The following is a 21,352-nucleotide window of genomic DNA, read 5'->3' as shown; positions in this document are numbered from 1 at the left end:
GTTCAATCAGGTTTTTTCCATAAGATGGCTCTAGTGGTCCTTAGTTGTCTTTAACTTATTCAAAACAATTGTTAGATTGTATTGTGACAGCTGTCATGTCAGCGTGCATTAAAAAAAACAAAAACCAGCATCAAAATTGATGAATTCTTGTGTAGCCATGTTAATATTGAAAATGGAAGAAAATAAGCAACATTGTTGGCATATTATGCTTTATTATTTTAAGAAAGGTAAAAACACAACTGGAACTCAAAAAAAAAAAAAAAAAGATTTGTGCAGTGTATGGAGAAGGTACTATGACTGATCAAACATGTCCAAAGTGGTTTGCCAAGTTTCATGCTGGAGATTTCTCACTGGAAGATGCTCCACAATCGGACAGACCAGGTGAAGTTGACAGGAATCATTTGAGGCATTAATTGAGAGCAATCAATGTTATACCACACGGGAGACAACCAACATTCTCAAAATATCCAAATCAAGCACTGAAAATCATCTGCACCAGCTTGGTTGTGTTAATTGCTTCGATATTTGGGTTCCACTTAAGTGAAAAAAAAAACACCAAAAAAAACAAAAACAACCTTCTTGACCATATTTCCACATGTGACTCTCTACTTAAATGTAACAAAAAGTTCTGTTTTTTAAAACAAATTGTGATGGGTGATGGAAAGTGGATACTCTACAATAACATGGAACAGAAGAGATCCAGGGGCAAGAGAAATGAACCACCACCAACCACACATACCAAAGGCTGGTCTTCATCCAAGGAAGGTAATGTGTATATGGTAGGACTGGAAAGTCTGCTTTATGAGCTCAGTCCAGAAAACCAAACAATTAGTTCCAACAAGTACTGCTCCCAACTAGACCAACTGAAAGCAGCACTCAATGAAAAACATCTGAAATTAGCCAACAGAAAACATGTAATCTTCCATCAGGATAACACAAGACCACATGTTTCTTTGATGACCAGGCAAAAACTGTTACAGCTTGGCTAGGAAGTTCTGATTCATTTACTGTATTCACCAGACACCATACCTTCAGATTTCCACTTATTTTGGTCTGTATAAAATTCCCTTAATGGAAAACATTTCAATTCCCTGAAGACTGCAAAAGGCACCTTAAACAGTTCTTTCTTCAAAAAGATAAAAAATTGGGGAAGACGAAATTATGAAGTTGCCTAAAAGATGACAGAAGGCTGTAGACCAAAATGGTGAATATGTTGTTTAACAAAATTATTGGAGAAAATGAAAAATGTCTTTTATTTTTACTTTAAAACCAAATGAAATTTTTGGCCAACTCAGTAACATTGGGGGAGGCAGGGGGAGTCAACAGTCAAACCTCTTTATTACAAACTCCAAAAACACCATTTCAGTTATTATCTTAAGCTAAAAATCTGTATACAGAGTAACAGTTAAATTTTGCCATGTATAATGTGCACTTTTCCCCCCAAATTCTTGAGGGAAAATTAAGGGTGTATATTATAGTGTACTAATTCCATACCTATATAAATGTTTTTAATTCTCTTTTTATGCTTATGCATTAAAAGTATAACTCTAGAAAGCAATGATGATGTCCATATGCAAAATTATACCCTGGAATACAATAATCTCTGTTGTAATCCTAATCCTGTATTTATAATCCTAAATACAAATAAACAAAAAAAATTGAATTAAAAAATGAAAATGAAAGATTTTTTCCTCAAAGTTTGGGCCAAAAACATGGGAACGCATTATACATGGCAAAATACGGTACATAGGCCATACAGACCCTGAAACCCTTTTTACAGATTTTTTTTTTTTTTTGCCAAAACAGATTGGCTTGATAAGATTAAACTCTTTAAAGGATATACCAAGGAGCAAAATGGAAAAAGGACTCAAGACATGGACAACAGTGTGGTGATTGCTGGTGGGAGGGGGTTATAAGTGGGCTAAATGGTAATGGAAAAAATACAATAAAGATTAAATATAAATAAATAAACCAATGACACTCCTTACGATAATACCCAATAAGCACCAAATCATCCCTGTATAATCAAGAATGAAGGATGCACTTTCCTAAATCAACCAGTTTTTAGAACTCCATATCAGTTTACCTTGTAGCCCAGTTTACTATACCTTTAAGCTCACTATAGATTTGATATTAGAATCAAAGTAAAGTATCAAGAAGAATGACCTTAAAAAAAAAATACATGAACACAAGGAGTGAACCATAATGTAAAACCACACACTTTGGTTGATAAGGATGTGTCAATGTTGGTTCACTGAATATGACAAATGTACCATAACGATGAAGAATGTTGATGGTGGGCAAGGCTGTGCCTGTGTGTGGGGAGGAGGTATATGGGAAGTCTGTACTTTCCACTCAATTCTGAGGTAAACCTTAAATTGCTCTAAAAAATAAAGTCCATTAATTCAAAATATATATGTATGAATATGATACAGTGAACTATTTGGTTTGCATTTTTTAAGGCAGTATCTTTCTACCAGGGTTTTGGGGAAGCTATTCTAAACCCTAATTCTGCAACTAGCTAAAGTACTGGAATATTCCATCACAACCCTAAAACACCCTCAAATTAACATAATTAATTTCAATACTATCCAGTTGCTTATGCACCATTGCTATTATTTTTTATTAACATTTGTCATGTCCCAAAGTGTTGGAGATCACTAAAATCTGTTGTAAAATCTAGTAAAATGTGGACTTTCATGCAAGTGGCAATTCAGTGGTTAAAATCTGGTTAGATCAGATTTTACAGGTATAAATATACAATTTTTTTCCTACACATGCAAAACTGTTGAATGAGTTTAGTCTTTGTATGTACCAAAGAATAAAACTAAAAAAAGTGATTTCATTCTGAAACAGTTACCTATTGCCCTGGCTGGGTGGCTCAGTTGGGTGGAGGGTTGTCCCGTACACTAAAAGGCTGTGGGTTCAATTCCTAGTCAGGGCACATACAGGAAGCAACCAATCAATGTTTCTCTCTCACATCGATGTTTCTCTCTCTCTAAAAAAATCAATAAACATATCCTCAGGTGAGGATTTTTAAAAAGAAAAAAAAGTTACCTATTCCCACTTTTTACTTGCCATATTGCCCACAACTATATATCTTAGAATATACTGCTCACCATACAACTGCAGAAGAAAAAGAATTTTCAAACTCATAATAATCACAAAAAATTTACTTTTACTTAAAAAGGTAGGGAGCACTATAAGGTATAACACCACATACCTAATGGATTCTAAAACTTCAGGTAAAAGATAATATTGTTATCTGCATGAGGAAGTTTTGAATTGTACTTTCGGAAGACCTGGGAGAGCTGGGGATTGAGATAGTAGGAGAAAACAGAGTCAGGGAGATTAACAGGAGAAATGAGAGATAGCATGTTCTATATACTTGAAAGGAAAATTCTGAAGCTCCATATTCTATGTGGTAACTACCAAATAGGAAAATAAGAACACTACTTAGCAACATAAAGGAAGAAACAACTGATACACACAACAGCTTAGATAAATCTCAAAGAAATTATGCTCAGTGGGGGCAAAAAGCCAATCCCAAAAGGTCATATACTATATATGATTCCACATATATACCATTTCTTCAATGATAAATTATAGAAAAGAAAAACAGATTAATATAGTTACAAGAGGGCAATACCAGAGATCCTTGTGGTGATGGAACTGTTCTATATCTTAACTGTGGCAGTGGATATAGGAACCTACACATGTGACAAATATACACATACACCCAACTAAAAATTAAACTGGGGAAATCTGAACAAAAATGGGTGGGTCATTATTAATGTCAATATTCTGGTCATGCAAACAAAACAGAAACAGGCATGGATACATGAAACAGACTGACAGCTGTCGGGGGCGGGGTTTGGGGGCTGGATGAAAGAAGATGACGAAATTAGGCAAAATATATATATGTGTATATATGATCACAGACACAGACAACAGTGTGGTGACAGCGAGAGGGAAAACGGGGTGAGGGTAGATGGAAGTGGGCAAAGGAGATAAGTGAGGACAAAAAGAGACTTTCTTTTGACTGACAGGCACACAATGCAGTGTCTTGTTGAGTTGTACACTTGAAACCTGTATGGTCTTATGAACCAATCCCACCCCAATAAATTCAATAAAAAATATAATATCTGGGCAAAAAAATATTCTGGTCATGAATCTATTTGTTTTTAGAAGATGTTACTGTTGAGGAAACTGGACAAAGGATACATAGAGTTTCTCTGTATTATACCTTACAACTGCATGTGAATCTAAAATTACCTCAAAATTACAAATTTATTTTACAAATTACATTACTATGGTGACTTTCAAACTTTTTTTGACTACTGATAGAAACTTCCCTACAAATGATACCATACACAGAAATATAAGCATCTATTTTGAATCTAGAATGAAAAAATAGTTTAATCTCCTATGCTTTTACCAATGAAGGCCACAAGTGATTAGTGATGTCTGATAATGGGTATAGAAAGCATTTGTACCTCATATTTATTATGATATTTTTCTGCCTGTCATTAAAGAGGGTGGTAAGGGTATGTTCCTGCTTGCACATCCTCCACATAACAGTTAAGTTCCATGAAAAGCCTAAGGCTTTCTGGAGAAAAGTATGAAAATATCACTGGAAGAAAACAATACTCTTCCAAAAAAGTAGTGTTAAGTTGGTTGCAATTAAAAATAAAACAAAACAACAAAATTCCTGCATATACCTTTTAGTCACATACATCTCTTATACAGACTATTTTTAAAAAGATTTTTACTCGTTTTTAGAGAGAGGGAATGGGAGGAAGACGGGAAAGAAACACCAATATGTGGTTGTCTCTCACATACCCTCTATTGGGGACCTGGCCCGCAACCCAGGAATGTTCCCTGACTGGGAATCGAACCAGAGAACCTTTGGTTCACAGGCCAGCACTCAATCCACTGAGCCACACCAGCCAGGGCTCTTATATAAACTATTAATAAGGTGGTTTATTCTTGCTTTTTTTGCATTCAAATATGTATGCTGCCAAGTAAGGCATCCTTTTTGACTACAACAAAATTGGTAATACTTTTATTCTCTCAATCTTTACTCTAATCTCAAGTAAAATAATATACTACTCATACTCCAGAATTATCTATTTCTTCTATAACTATTTTGAACCATTTCTTTTAGACTAGAGGACTTGAGTCTTCTTCTTTCCCTATCTAAAAACACTGTACCTCAAATCTAATAGAGTTTAAACAAATCTTTCTGATCCATCTACATTTTACCTCAGACCAAGGCTACCAGAATAATTTTCTAAGTGGTCTCTCTGTAATCTAACTTGACCTTTAAACCAGTGGTTCTCAAACACAGACCCACAGACTGCTATTTTTCATGTACCTGAAGTTCACAGTTTAAAATTGACATATTCCTAGTCTTCACCTCAGAGATACTGATTTAGTAGGTCTGGGCTGTGACCCAGATGTCTTATTTTAAAAAAGGCAGGGGGTGGGGGGTAGGGGGTGGACATTCACTTCAGTGCTCTATTTTACAGCTGCTTAAACACTGAACAGCATATAATTCAAACCCACTAGTTTCCTAACTTTGCCCTCTTCAAAAGAGCATAGTATCTCACAGTACTCAGTCAAGTTCCTAATCTTGGAACTTACCAGGTTAACTTAATTCCATATTATTCAAATATATAAATCTCTTGATTATGCCAGTTTCTTTCCTACTATTGGTATATCCTTGCTTAAACTTTCTAAAGTTATTTTTATTTATATCCATCCCACCAAATAAATATCTTATTAAACTTGCAAGGATCACTTAAGTACCAATGCTTTCCTGAAACCTTCTTGACATCCCAACTTAAACACCAATGCCACAAAACTAGCTTTTGAGGTCTGTAGTAGATGAACCTCCTGAGGACTGTTTCCTAATCTATAAACAAAAATCTGACCAGGTTAATTCAAAAAACTATTCCAGCTGTAAAACTTACTCCACACTAATCTCTTCCCTTTGTAACCTCCTAAATAATGTATAATTTTTAATCACTGTTTATATTTTGACACTTTATTTTGAAACAGCTGTTAGATGCATAGTTTCTACAATTAAATCATCTACTTCACCCAACAGCAAGCACTAAGATATTTATACTGGGTTCAGCACAAATTATGTCCCTTTTTTATTACAAAATCATAAACATGTAAATCTGTAACAACAATATCACACTAAAGCACACCATATGACATTTTAGGTGAAATATTCAAATTAAAACTATAAATTATTATACCCATATTACTCTACCAACCACACTTGAGCAGACATTACTTCTGCTGGGCCCTGTAAAATAGCTCTAGAGCCTTGAACACAGTGCCTAAGATACCACCTAAGTTGATCTTGATTAAAACATACTCTTTAACACATTCAATCTCCCTCTTCCCCTTTTAGATGAACATGAACATATATCAAAAGCAAAACAATACAAAACAAAATACCTGCCACTGACGAATGTTAGTGATTGATTTCCTTCTGGAACCTTTTTTTCCCTCCTAATTGCTTCTCTTTCCCTTATTATCCCAAGCTGTGGTTATCCCACAAGGGTCAATCCTGCCCATTATGACTCTCCATTCATCTTGGATTTAAATATTCATTTCTGATTGATTTCCTATGCCCAGCTATATATAGGATATATATTTATCAAAAATGTTTGCCAGAATCCTCACCAGTGTGGCTCAGTTAGTTGGAGCACCATCCTGTGAACTGAAAGGTCGTGGGTTTGGTTCCCAGTCAGGGCACATGCCTGTGTTGAGGGTTCAGTCCCGGTTGGCATGTGTACAAGGGGCAACCAATCAGTGTGTCTCTCTCACATCCATGTTTCTTTCCCTCTCTCTTTCCTTCTCAACTTTTCTTTTCCTTCTCAACTTTGGTGGGATCTTAGCCACTGTGTTCTAAGCTTCAGAGGTAATATATACATATCACACATATCATATATAGTGCTTGTTATAGGGTGAAGTAGATGATTTAATTGTGGAAACTACGCATCTAACAGCTGTTTCAAAATAAAGCATCAAAATATAAACCAGTAGTTAAAAAATCCATCAGTTTTAACTCAGAATTCAAAACTCAAGCAGTTATTAATTAATATATAACTAATAGGTTACTATTAACATAAGGCAAATAGATTACAATACACTAAACAATTAAAGACTAAAACTTAAAAACTCCACAAAATGATCCAGGGATATTAGCCAACACAATTATCAGTAACTTCCCTTAGGAAATATGTGCAAGGTCAGCAAGCCAAAATTACTAGCTACCAGGATACTTCACATAGAGGGCATTTAACTGTTTGCCACTCAATGAATCTACTTTATTATCAGGATTAGACTGGTCCAAAAGAAAACAACAATTTAACAAAAAATTTTATTGTTATTCAATGACAGTTGTCCCCATTTTTCCCCCATTGCTCTCCCCTGCCCTGCCCACTCCCCTCTCCTATATTCTATCTTCCCGCACCCCCGCCCACTGTTGTCTTTGTTCATGGGTCCTTTATACATGTTCCCTGACTTGACCCCTCCCTTTCTTTCCCCTGTAATCCCCCTACCCCCCCCATCACTGTCAGTTTGTTCTTTATTTCTATGTCTCTGATTCTATTTTGCTCACTCATTTTGTTGATTAGGTTTCACTAATAGGTGAGATCATATGGTATTTGTCTTTCACTGCATGGCTTATTTCACTGCTCTCTAGTTCCATCCATGCTGTTGAGAAAGATAGGAGTTCCTACTTTCTTTCTGCTGTGTAGTATTCCATTGTGTAAATGTACCACAGTTTTTTGACTCACTCATTTGGGGATGGGCACTTAGGCGGTTTCCAGCGCTTGGCTATTGTAAATAACGCTGCTGTGAACATTGGGGTGCATAGATTCTTTTGAATTGGTGTTTCAGGATTCATAGAGTATAATTCCTAGCAGAGGAGAACAATTTAAATCTCACAAGAGCTCTGACTGGTGTGACTCAGCTGGTTGAGCCTAGTCCACAAAGCAAAGGTCCACAAAGCCAGTCTGGGCACATATGAGAGGCAAGCAATCAATGTCTCTCTCTCACATCAATGTTTTTCTTCCTCTCTTTCTCCTTTCCTTCCCCTCTCTCTAAAAATAAATCAATGTCTTTAAATCTCTTAAGATAACAAAGTTACTAAATCTTGACACTTCAACGTATCTGTTAAATTCCAGGGACACGAAATCTGTCATTTCAACTAGATCTGGTCCTATAAACCCCACTGTACAAACCAGAGTCTGATTCTAAAAGAGAACTTTTAGATTTCCAGAATACTAAATGAATAGAGCTACAGAATATCATAGGATCCATTCTGTTTTAGATTAAAAAAAGAAATCTGAATTTATATATTAAAAAATGGGGACTAGAAATCTCCAAGTTCATCAAAGTCAGAGAGTCAACAAAGAACCATAAAAAATTATATATATAAATGTATATCTTAGCCCTGGCTGGTGTGTCTCAGTGGACTGAGTGCCAACCTACCCTGCACTCAATTGATTTGGTTCACCCTGTGAACCAAAGGGTCGCTGGTTCGATTCCCAGTCTAGGGCACATGCCTGGGTTACAGGGCAGGTCTCCAGTGGGGGGCATGTGAGAGGCAGCCGCACAGTGATGTTTCCCTCCATCTCTTTCTCCCTCCTTTCCCCTCTCTAAAAGTAATAAAATATTTTTTAAAAAATAAATATATATTTATACATATATGTATGTATACATACATATTCAGCATATGAGAAACACTAGGGATGGGAATCAGACTCTTCTAGAAACAGCTACATGTCTACAGCTGTAGAGCTTACTACTAATTATTATACATATTAAGTTGTTTAATTCTCAAAACAACTGTATAAGGTAGAATCTATTATTATCTTCATTTTGTAGATCAAGAAATTAAGGCACAAAAAGGTAAGTAGCTTGCCCAAAAGTCATACAGAAGTGCAACCTGGTGTGAGTACAGTCAAACCAAAGCAGTGTTGCCCTAGAGTTTCTACTCTTAAGTTTCAGGCAATACTGCCTCTAAGAAGTACTCTTTGAATTATTTTCATTACTTTCATAATCTTAAGAAATGGGGGGGGGGGGGGTTAAATAAGTATGTTCCAGTATGTCACTCCCCGAAGCTCATTTGACAGTAGTTCTCCCAGAGTCCATATTCTTATCCTAGATTCAAGGCTCACCACAACTTGATCCTAATTTGTATTGCTATAATTCCAATCCAAAACTTTTTACCAAATAACACATGGGTTCTAGAAAAACCAACATATCATCTTGAATTGGAATGTACAGAAGCACTAAATATAGAAGGTCTGTCACATGATATTGTACAAAGACCAGTACTCCCTTATTCAGAGGATCCAAAAATAGTGTCTTGGCTTCTCAAGGGGGGAGTCAGCATGTTTTCTTAGAAAAGTATAAAGCATCAAGTATGAGAACCTAAATTTTAATCCTTAATCAACCACAACTTAACTGTATGACCTTGGGAAATTTATTTAACCTCCCTGGGACACACTTTACTTGTAAAATAAAAGGGAAGAGCTAGAACATTGTAAAAATCAGCTGAGATTAGTACTAAAATGCCAATTCAATGCCCCACTAGATGTAATTATGTAGGTCTGGAAGGGAGGCCAAGAATGTTCATTTTAATAAGCACAATAAGGCCACAATGAGAAATATTAAAAAAAAATATTTCACAAGTCATTCTGACTCTAGTTTCTTAACTTTAATCACCAGGACAGGGGTTCTGGTGTAAAAGAAGAGTCTACAGTTCATCATGGAACTTGTTTTTTGTTTTTCCACCTTTCACCCAATACTTTTTTTTTCTTTATTTATTTTTAGAGAAATGGAGGGAGAAAGGGACAGAAATATCAATGAATGGTTATGACCCCTGACCCCCACCCCCCCACACACTGGGGACCTGGCCCACAACCCAGGCATGTGCCCTGACTGGGAATTCAACTGGGAACCCTTTGGTTTGCAGGCAGGCACTCAATCCAATGAGCCACACCAGCCAGGGCTCACACAATACATTTTTTTTAAAAAGGAAATGATGGGATAGATTTGGTAGTGCTACAAACTGAACTTTTATTCTCTTAAGACAGATACAGTTGATTCAACTAATTTTTAAGCTAATTAAACACCTATAAAATGCTAAGAATCTGCTGTATTCTCTCATTGATACTCACTATTCTGAAATATGCTTTATCTTCATTTTCTCACAACATTTTAAATTTTAGAGACTATAATAATCTCCACTCTACAAGTATTCACGATTCTCAAAGTTTTCTTCTCAGTCTCTGAAAATTCCAAAGAAATTAAATTAATAATTTTCATTCAATGTTACCCAGGGCCTGAATCAGTATGAAATTCAAATTATCATCCAAATTCACTACTAATATTTTGCTATCACTGAAAGCAAATATGCTAAATTCATAAAAGTATCATTATAATGTAATTAAAGTCTAAATAAATGTTTTTGCTGTTTCTTGTCTCTTGTCCTTCTGAACTTCTCTACAATGGGTATGTATTTCTTTAATTACAAGTTTCAAAAAAATATATACTACCTTGTCCTATGAGTTACAGATGTTTGATGCTCTGCCGTATTCAGTGTACCATCTCACCAACCCCTTTTTAAAAAGAAATGACTTGCACATATATATATAAAGAGCCTGTCTCAATCATTTCAGAAAAAAATATTTTAAAAAAATTAACCTGAAGAATTGTTGTAATGGAGGAAGGGGAATAGCACAATAATTAAAATACATATTTTCAGCTTTTGTTAGATATCAAACTGCTAGCATTAGTAGCAAATCATAAACCTAAACAAGTATAACTCAGGGCTCATTTAGCAATAATTCTAAAAACTAAATGAGGAACTGGAACTATGTCATTAAAAAATAATTTAACAATCTAAGTATTGATACTTAATTTCTGTGTTCTGGATTTCAAATTAGACCATCATTCAAACAATTATTTTAAATCCCATTTAAATAGACAACTGTGCAGAAATACTATCTAAATTATCTATACTTTTCCTCCTCAAAATTTCTTTTACTTGTTGTGATTACAAAAGTGACCCACATGCATTACAAAAAAACCAGAAGAGAAAAAAAATAATAAAACTTCCACAATCCCAATTACCCAGAAACAAACCACTGCTAAAAATCCTGGTATATTTGTAACCACCACAGCAAAAACTTACTCAGAAAAGAATCATCAATAGACATTAAATCTCAGAGAGACAAGGAATGGAATATTTACACAATCTCAAACTATTTACCCAGAAAGTACTTAATAATGACAAAAGAAACACTGATATAGACAATGGAGAAACTACTTAATCCTTAATCAAGCAATCAAAATGAACATATGGGTAAGGAGTAAAAGAAATCAAGTGCCTCAAGATGACAAAAACACATATATTATTAGTTTTCCAGCCAAAACTGCAAAATCTGAATCTAATTATGAAGAAATCTTAGACAAACCCAAAATGAGGGGCACTGTATAAACAACTAGCCTGCCACTATCACAAAAGACAGAGAAAGGCCAAAGAACTCTTCCAGATTAAAGGAAATTAAAGAGACCTCAGAACTAAATGCAATCTGTGACCCTGGAGTAGCTAGTGTACCAGAAAAAAAAATTGCTAATAAAGGGCATAATTGGGACCATTGATAAAAATGGACGATGGACAATAGACTAATTTAATGTGTTATATCAATGCTAAATTTCCTGAATTTAACTACTCTGGATACCTAAAATATTTGTTCTTACAAAATGCAAATGAAATGTATTAAGGGCTGTGAGAGGGCATGATAATATGCAATCTACTCTCAAATGACTCAAATTTGTTTATATTTATGCACAGAGAATAATAAAGCAAGTGTGACAAAATGTTAAAAAAAGAGATATGGGTTAAGGGTACAAGGGATGTTTAAATTTTTCTGTAAGTTTAAAATTATTTGAAAATAAAAAAATTAAAATAAAAAAGGTTATTTTAAAAGCATCCCTCAACATATATATGTATATTTTTATATAAACAGAAGCATCAGTTTGATTCTAGTTAGTTTAAGAGCCCCTCCCAAATACATCTGTGAAAAAAGCCATTAATTTACAGATGAATTAGAAGTGTCGTTCTCTTGTTGTCCATCCAAGGAAACAACCCACCCTCCACACACACACACACACACACACACACACACACCATAAATACACACCCTATCCCAACTAGTCACAGTTAATTAGAAGGATCAAGATGGAGAATAGTGAGTGGCTCTGATACTTTGCCAATTCTTGAGGCCCAACTGTACTTTCTTCTAATAAAGTCTGTGAGATTTCCCTATAATCTTATAACTAATCTTAAACTAGTTGGAGCTGATTTATTGCTGGTAGCCAAACAAACCCTATTAACAACAGGATTTTGAGAAACAGAAATAAATGGTGCCAAACAAATAGTACCTAAATTAATCTTCTGTCTACACATGTGTGCGGGGGATAAATCGTGATAGGAGACTTGACTTGGGGTAGTGACCACACAATACAATATACAGTTGATGTATTACAAACTTGTGCATCTGAAATCTACATAATTTCATTAAACAATGTCATCCCAATAAATTTAATAAAAACAAATATTGTTTTGGTAGGGGCTTAATGAAAAGATGTAACAAGGCTGTGTCAATTCAACCAATTATACACCTTCCTTTAAAGAGAAGCAGAAACACAAGTAATTCCAAAAGAAACAATCTTTTTTGGTGAAGAGTAACTTTGTATCAGACAGACTAACCTCAGACACCACACCCCACTCCCCCATCAATTTATCGCTATAGTCCTAAATCATTCACATCAAGAATCTTCCCGTCTTTTGGCACATCATTGAAGAGGAAATGCGTTTTCAAATTCCTGAACCCTATCTTTCTTTAAACAACACAAAACCGGGTATGAGCAATTCAAGGTCTCTCTGTAAACTCAAAAGTAGAAACTATTAAATTTTATCATTAGTCTGTGAAATAAGAACTTGTTAGAAGCACTGGCTGGTGTGGTTCAGTGGATTGAGTGCTGGCCTGCCTGAGAACCGAAAGGTCACTGGTTCAATTCTAGGTCAGGGCACCTGCCTGGGTTGCAGGCCAGGTCCCCAGTTGGGGGCATTCAAGAGGCAACTGATAGATGTTTCTTTCCTTTTTTCTCTCTCCCTTCCCTTCTCTAAAAAAAATTTTAAAAAAGTATATATATTAGAAGACTGTATCTTTCTCACAGAAAGTCTCCTGCTGTGTGAACTTCTGAAAAAACAAAACTATTTTCCTGACCATACCATAAAAGTGATGTTACTTCTTCTAATCACATTCCTCACTTTATGCTAAAAACCAGACACTAGGCTTCACCTTATTCTTAGACCAACAGTGGAAAAAATGGAAATCTGGGTAAATTCTATTTAAGTCTTTAAGTAAGAATGATGTTTTCAATATCCTTTGAAAACAAAAGTCAACACAGATATAAAAAATTTTTCTGGTCTCAGGTAGAATGTTAGATAACATAATTATGTGAACTTGAACTTTAAAATTACAGTATAGCTACTACTAACCAAAACTAATTCAATCCTGCTGTTCTATTACTTTGCTTTCTGCCACAAGCTCAGACCTTAAGTGCTGCAATCACATAGGCTATATAACACAGGTGTGATTACTCAATATTATCTTTCTCAATAACAAACTTAGGGACCAAGAATGTTTATTACTTTGGATTAACTGTAATTGAGCAATCATCTAAGAATTGCTAGAAAACTCTTCTTCAGTTGTATAACTAGAATAAAGAAAGCTGCACAATCATTTGTTTCTCATGTTGATCTGTAAACAGGGCCTTTCTTAAACCTATATTTCACATTTGAGAATTTAAATGTGAGTTTTAAATGCAAAAATAAATGTTTAATTAAAAATAATCTGTGACTGACCTGTTGCATTGACTAACATCAAAACGGTTTAGGTAAATAACCAAATCAGATTTTTGATGTTGTAAAATTCACCTAAAATACAAAAATGGCTTTCCTAAACTTCTAAGAATAAAATTTGATTTATGAAATTTGATTATGGAAAAATTTGATTTTTTCCCCATAAGGGGAAAAAACTGATTTCATATTAAGTGAAACATAAGACCACTGTTCTCTTGACTCTGATTTAAGTAAAAAAGCACAAGTTACCAATGATTAATACAAATCTTTTCATATCCTTGAAGACACAAATAAATTTAACTAAGCCTGAGTCACCAGCACTTGATTTTTAATGTAGCATTTAGCATAAGTGTTCACAATAACAAAAAAAATTATTTTGGTTAATTCCTACCTCTTAATAAAACTCACTAGTTGCAACAGCAATTTTTTTATAGTCAAATACCATCTACTTCAAATTTACTGCACTTAAAAAGAATTTTAACCACTAATATTAATCTTTCATATTAAATAAATTTTAAGTAATAGAAAATATTATCCTTTCAATATTAATAAAAATGTAGTCTCTATATACTCCCCCAACTTGTGTAAGTTAGAAAAGAGATAGTGAGCCACTGCAGTATTAAACCCAGACGAAAAGCCAGCTAACATTTATACAGCAACATCTCAAATCATATCCTTTTTATTTTGCCAGTGAACAAAAATGATCTTACTGTAAAGTTAAAATAATTCTATATTCAACATTAAAAAGTCTCACTGGATACAAGTATTGAAAATAGTCCCCTGATCACCATGAATGTTTGAGATGTAAATGTGTTCACTTAAACAAAAGTTTTAAATTCAACAAAAAATTGGGCACTTACCATCTGCTAAAAAAGTTATTACACATTATTAACATATTTTAAAAATAAATATAGCATCTTCTATGAAAATTCCATTGTAACATTTCTTAAGCAGTTTTTGATAGCTCTTCAAAGTACAATTGGTTGTATACATTTCAAAGACACAATGGCAGTACACATTTAATTCCCAGTAGTGAATTCCCAAAAAAGCAGAGCTTTAGGATGTACATAATCACTTTTAAAAATAAAACCATAGGTTTAAGAATTTGATGCATGAAAATACATATATTATTCTTAGAAATAAGAAACCAATTTAAGAAGTTATAATTTTAATATGACCACTAAGGTATGTATGCTGGGAAGAATTTCTCCTAACTCATTAATTGGCTTTCTCCTCACTTCTTTATTTTTAGATCGAAAACATCTTAGAACTTGCTGTGGTATATATGGTAAAAAATTTCTGACTAGAAGTTGTGAGGAAGACAGACAGAGAAGCCAAAATTGTAGGAGAGTTATCAGAGACCTGAAAAACTGAAGAAAAATGGAGAAGCCCTCTAAAAGGTTCTAAACTTAAAATGAGATCAAGGGGATCCTATAACTCATACTGACAACAAAAGGGAAGTATGATCAAAATGTAGTCTCTAAAAATAAAGTTTACTCTCCAATTACATTACGATTTTCTATAAATCCACTTAAACAGATAACTAATCCCTGAAACTCAACTATCCTAAGAACAAAGACCATTTGACTAGTTTTCCCCCAAGGGACCAAACATTTCAAAACTCTGGCAACAAAATTAATGCCTAACCCTTTAAAAAATTTACCTCGACAATCCTAACATAAAGCATAATCAACTGGGGTGTACATTAATAAAAACCAAACATTTATAGTCATGTTATTTATAAAGTAACCATTTAAAATAAAGTACAATATACTAAAAAAAGCAAGTCTCATTTTACAGGATCCAAAACATTAAAACAAAAAGAAACAAAATCAAAGCAATGAAGCAAGCCAGTATGAAGAAAACTAGCAGAATGAAGGCAGCTTTTCTTATAATTTCTAACTTGATGTTGTTTGAAGCCAAGTAAGTTCAAATGCTTTACGTGTCTAGGCCTGACCAAGGTCACTCTCAAGAAAAACATGGTATACACAGTGTTTCCTTCTATGGCTACATTAACTAAATTTCCCATATTAGATAGTAAGTTTAAAGTACCAACCTTCTTAACCACAGTTTTTAACCACTTAGTCTTTAAAATGCATAATCTTGACACAACAGTTAAGGATCTAGACTTACATGATCAGTCAGCATATCACAAATCCCAACACAACTCAACATTTCACTTTATAATGAAGTATTTCAGAGACTCTAAGTAAGGTTATGTGCTTAGTTTTCCATGATAAAACTCCCTGTGCCAGTTATCTCTACAGTTATCTACAGCATAGAAATTTGTAAATCTAGTTCATATATGAACTTCATGATTCTCTTTTCCACTGTAAATATTTTAGAGCATAATTTACAATAGAATAAGAGAATCATGAAAGGGTGTATACTCTCCAACCTTTTGAAGTACTACTGGATTGAAAGGCACTCATCTTTCAGTTGCTTCACAATCAGAATGGTCATTAAATGCCATTAATTGCCCACTCATATCTCACTGCTTAGTTCAGGCCAAAAAGATCAACCTCCCACTAAAGAGGTGAAATCATCATTCACACTTTAAAAAATACAGTTCAACGACATTTAATTTTCTGCCTCAATCTATAAGATGCTGAAATTAGCACAAAGTGAATTCAAGACCCTAATACAGTATGGCTTTTATTTAAAGTCGATTAAAGCTGACTAAATTCTACATCCCATAATAGATAAATGGGCATGTGGTGGGGGGTGAGGAGGATGAAGAACTAAAACCTTTACCTACATAATCATGATAGTATTCCATAAGAACATATTAAGAGACAGCAACGCATGGAGCTTCATTTTATCAAAAAAATACACAATTAGCTTACAAAAGTCTTAAGGAATATATGCAGAAAATGAATGCAAACTTTAATAGTGAGAAAAACAAGCGTCTCCACACCCTGTGAAGTAACAGGTTTAGGCTTGTTTGTACAGCTCCCTAAAAATTAATGTGAGAGTACAAAAGCTGAAATTCACAAAATTGGTCAAGAAATGGGTGAAAAACAATTTCACTCTAGTTTGAAACCTCTAGTCATACAAAATAGGTTGCCCTTACACACTTATTAAGCATTTTAATTTACTTTGGTATACTGACTAAAAGATGCTTGGATTAAACTGAACAAAAACTATTATTTGTGCCCGAATAATTTTTTTCATGTTTAAGAGTAGCTAGCCTCACTATTGAAATTTCTAAGACTACCTGAGTGTTATTTTTTCCCAAAGTGGTGTCATTTTATTTGCCTCTCAGGAAAAAGCAATAAAATCAATAAACTAAAACACAGCATTGCAATTTGCAGTAAAATCAACACATTTTTGTAAACGGTTTAGGGAAGAAAAAAAGCCCAGTCTTTCCATGTAAACATAATAAGCCTGTAATATGCTGCAGACAAACGCACTGCATGGGGTGTGGAGGACCCGAGCTGATTAGATTACCACAACATCAGCCTGGGGCCGCCATTTTTAGAATCTGTAAAGGACAAAAGAGGGATATTTCACTTTTTACTCCCCATCTTGGAAATTAAAAGGAAAAACGGACTACTTTCCAATTAGGTATTGGTATCTCCAGCCTAGAACTTAATGCACCTCACCTAATTCTCTCCAAGGTCTCCAGAACTCCAAACACTTTACGTTATTCACATCACTAAAAAGGGGCAATCAGAAAAAACGGGGTTTACTCTAAAGCTAACTCTAGCGATTTCTTTGACTTTAAATGGTATCGTTTTTAAGACACAGTCTAGCAAAAACGGATCTCCACGAAACTAAGGGCAGTGGAAGAGGGCACTCCGGATTGTTTTTTCTCTCCCTCCTCCCCCGTTTAGCACAGTGAACCGTTTGTTTCTCTTCTGTGCCTGCTGCCAGTGTTTGTGCCGATCCCTTGGTCAAAATAAGCTTTTCTGAAATGTGCCATATTGTGGATTCTAAGGCTCTGGTACAGTAAAGGACAGCGATAACCACAACAGGAGTGGGGGAGGAGACTGAGAAGGCTGGGTACTGGGGTGACCACCTCAGGGGCGGGTTTACCTTCTCCCGGAGAGGATGAGAAGCCGTCTCGTTTTCCCACAAAGGGAGATAGAGACCCAGGGCGTTCTCTTAACCCCCTTCGTACTGATAAAATTATACCGGAGGCTGGCAGTGAATAAATGGAAGAAGAAAATGAGGCCTAGATATTTTTTTAGTACCTGAACAAGATGCGGTGGAGGGAAGGGAGGGCTGGCAGCTACCGGGACCACTTCGACACAAACCCTAACAGTCACAAGCCTCTCTCCTCACCCAAGCAGCCTTAACCCGCTGCCAAGGAGGAGTACACCCCCTCCCTAACTCCCACTCTCAAGGGGGTTTAACTGCCAGTTTCTCCTTCCCCAACCCTAAAACCCGCCATAATGCTCCCTTTCTAAGGAGAGGGAAGAGAAAGAATAAATTCTATTCAAATAAGCCAAGTCTTGCCCCAACCAAGGCATCTGAGAGTCAACGTCGACTCCCCCTCCGAGAGGATAAAGATGAGAAGGCCCCTTCCCCCTGGAAACACACGTCCCTTCACCCCTTAAGCCCCATGAACTCCCAAAGAGACGACAGGCACTGACCTGTGCTGTTCACACACCAGAGACCCGAACCCCGTTATTTGTTCGACCACCAAGCAGTCTCTCCACACCTCCACGATCAGACGACCACCCGACAGCAGACACTGCGGACACAGGACCCGGCTCCACACACCCCCTCCCCAAACAGCAGCGCGCAGCCTCTTCAGCAACCGAGAGGTAGGGGAGGGGGCACTCAGGCAGTCAATAGGAACGCAGAGGCCACGGCGAAGCTGCTCAGAGTGTCTATGTCCTTTCTGTTGCCGCTCCCGAGCTCAGGTACGGTCTCCGATTCGGCCCCCTGCGCCCGCTCAGTGTCACTGCCTCTTGCTCTGGGAAAATGGCGGCGACGGCGGCGGCGGCCGCGGCGGCGACGGCGGCGGCGGCGGCCGCGGCGGCGGCGGCCAGTGCACGGGGCCCGCCCGCCCCGCTCCGCAGGGGCAGAGGGGGTGGGGACGAAGGTGCCCGCCGCCATTTTGCTTGTGGGCTGCCGCCCTCAGCCGTTGCATTTCTCGAAGTCCCAAGATAGGCAACGGGAGGCGGAGAAGTGGACAGAATATGTCTTTTTCACAAAAGATACATTCAACAATTCACCGAAGGTTTGGGGAAATTTCGGTATTTGGTGAGATTGGTTCTTTACCCCTTTTCCCTATCCCTATCGTTGAGCTTGGGTACGCCACGACACGGTGGGAGAATGACTGTAGGCCCTGGGAAGGACCACCCCTCCCATCTCCCTCCTAAATCAATGCACTCTCCCCCACTCCTCAAACCACCTCAGTCCCAGTCTTCGCCTTCCCCCCCCCTCCCCCCTTCAGGCCTCCAGTGCAGCTTGAACTCGGTTAGGGTGTAAATCGACACCCACTAGGGGCTGAGAAGGATCCAGTGCGCAGGCTCCGGGCACCGGATAAAAGAGGAGCTGGCGAGGCCAGAGCCGTCCTGATGGAGGAGCGAGAAACGGAAGAGGTCGGGGGGGTGAAGGAGCAAGAAAAATACAGCCACCGTCAGCGCCGCCTCCCTGCCACCGTGTATCGGGGTAAAACGCTGTCGTTGCAGTTCCCGTCGCTGTCTTCTACTTCTTTTCGCCCCAGGGACGGACTTCCCCGCCAGCGGGACAATGCGGGACGGGAGAGGGAATTCTTTTTATGTGACTGGTTCAATGGGGGAGGGGCAGACGGTTATCTCGAAGAAAAAAAGGGCAAGACCAAATAAAAAAACTTGGGTTTCCCCCCACTAAAATGGCACGGTGGTTCCCGCTCCTGTTTTCGGGGTCTTTCCCCGAAATGGCGGTTTCCGTCTTGTCCTTGCCTCACTGCGACCCGAAGCCTTTGGTAGGCGGAGTGGGGAGAGGCAGAGGTGGTTCATGCAGCCAATTAGCGCTTGATGTGTTTTGTCGGGCGCGTTGTGATTGGCTAGCGATGACCTCATGCTGCAGCAGCGGGTAGGGCGACAGTGGTTGGGGGAGGCTGTTGCAAAGGCAGAGAGGGAGAAGTGACGGTGGAGTTCGTTGCTGCCCCGGCGATGTGGAACCCAAGCAGTGGCGAAGGGAATCTCAAGGCTCTTCCCTGACATTTTCTCCTGTCCCTGCGCGAGGTGAGGGCCCCGGCTCGGCCTCTGCGGAACTTTAGGGCGCTGGCGCGGAGGAGGAGACACAATTTTTTCCGTGACTTTTGTAACTGCGTCAGGGCAAGATGGCGCTGGGTCTCCTTGGGGCGCGGGGGGAGAGGCACGTCCGCCGTCGCCGCCGCCGCAACGCATGTGACTGGGCTGCATTCCTGTGGGGTTTGGCTCAGTCCCAGGCTGGGGCGGGGGAGGGGAAAGGGCTTGGGCGGAGGAGACTGGTGCGGTCGGCCTTGGCGGCCTGAAGAGGAAGAGATGACTGTTTGAGAGTGCGTCCCCTCCCCCATACAGTTTACTGCTGCGACACGGGGGCGGGGGGGGGGAATGCGGGGAGCCCCCGGAGGGACACTCCTTACCGGGTGTGACGGCTGATGGAGGAGGTTTGACTCCCTGTTTTGTTATCTACTTATCTCCTTGCAAAGTATACTTACGTAATGTGGCAGGTCCCTAATGTGGAAATCTGAAGCAACTGACTCCTTGAGGGCCACTAGACTGAATGAAAAGGAGAGACTAGCTCCTGGGCCACAACGCTAGGAGTATCAATTATTTTCTGAGAAAACGTACAGTTTCTCAGATCCAAGTAAGAAATGGTCCCTAAATTTGGAAGCAGGTTTAAAGAACACTCAGGAACCCCTTTTAATTTTCTAAAAGTGACAAGAAACCATGGAATTATGTCATCGGTATTTGGAGGGCCCTTTTCAAACTTTCTGTACCTCCCATCCGTACTTTCTTCGCGTATCTTTCTTATCTGTATATTCTGTAACAATGTGCAATCTTACCAATGTATTTGCTTTTCTGTTTAAGTTTAGGCATCATTAGTAATACGCAATAAAAACTGCTAGTGTAATCTGAAGTTTTAAAGCTGTTTTCGATACTTTTATGTTGTCGTTCTGTCGCCCTCTTAACTAGTTTTCTTAAAGGAAGTTATAATCACTAGGTAAATTTTAAGATTCCTGCACCATTATGAACGTTAAAACTTACTACTTTAAATCACTTTTGTCGAAGTGTGAGCTTCAGTTTTAGTTTCTGAAACCTTGCTAAGTGAAGATCTCCAGCAGTTCACGATTTCCTAAGGTCTAACTTGGCAGATGCAGTAAGAGACACTCATTTTGATTATTCCCACTTGGCTAAGCTAGTATAGAGGCCATCAACTGAAAGAGTGAAGATTTAAAATAAT

The 21,352-nt window shown here is 37.7% G+C and overlaps 2 protein-coding genes across 4 annotated transcripts in view; one reads left to right on the top strand and one right to left on the bottom strand.

Annotated features, from left to right (window-relative positions):
* The window catches only part of KMT2E (lysine methyltransferase 2E (inactive)), an 87,883-nt gene extending 69,185 nt beyond the window's left edge, over nt 1-18,698 (bottom strand). For 2 of the 3 annotated variants that reach the window (XM_045828323.1, XM_045828325.1), the window contains exon 1: nt 18,565-18,697. The gene's annotated coding sequence lies outside the window, so the exon portion shown is untranslated. Of the gene's footprint in view, nt 1-18,564 lie in introns of all 3 variants that reach the window. The other variant, XM_045828324.1, reaches the window with a different exon arrangement.
* Nucleotides 684-21,352, top strand: part of LOC123811228 (histone-lysine N-methyltransferase SETD1A-like) — a 38,589-nt gene continuing 17,920 nt past the window's right edge. The window contains exons 1-2 of the mRNA XM_045827261.1: nt 684-765; nt 18,548-19,180. Coding sequence (XP_045683217.1) covers nt 684-765; nt 18,548-19,180 — 715 coding nt within the window. The remainder of the gene's footprint in view (nt 766-18,547; nt 19,181-21,352) is intronic.

Source organism: Phyllostomus hastatus, unplaced genomic scaffold (genome assembly GCF_019186645.2).
Source record: "Phyllostomus hastatus isolate PE091 unplaced genomic scaffold, TTU_PhHast_1.1 phas_scaffold_78, whole genome shotgun sequence".
Taxonomy (NCBI): Eukaryota; Metazoa; Chordata; class Mammalia; order Chiroptera; family Phyllostomidae; genus Phyllostomus; species Phyllostomus hastatus.
Note: the sequence above shows the minus strand (reverse complement) of the source record. Positions and strands in the feature narration are given on the sequence as shown.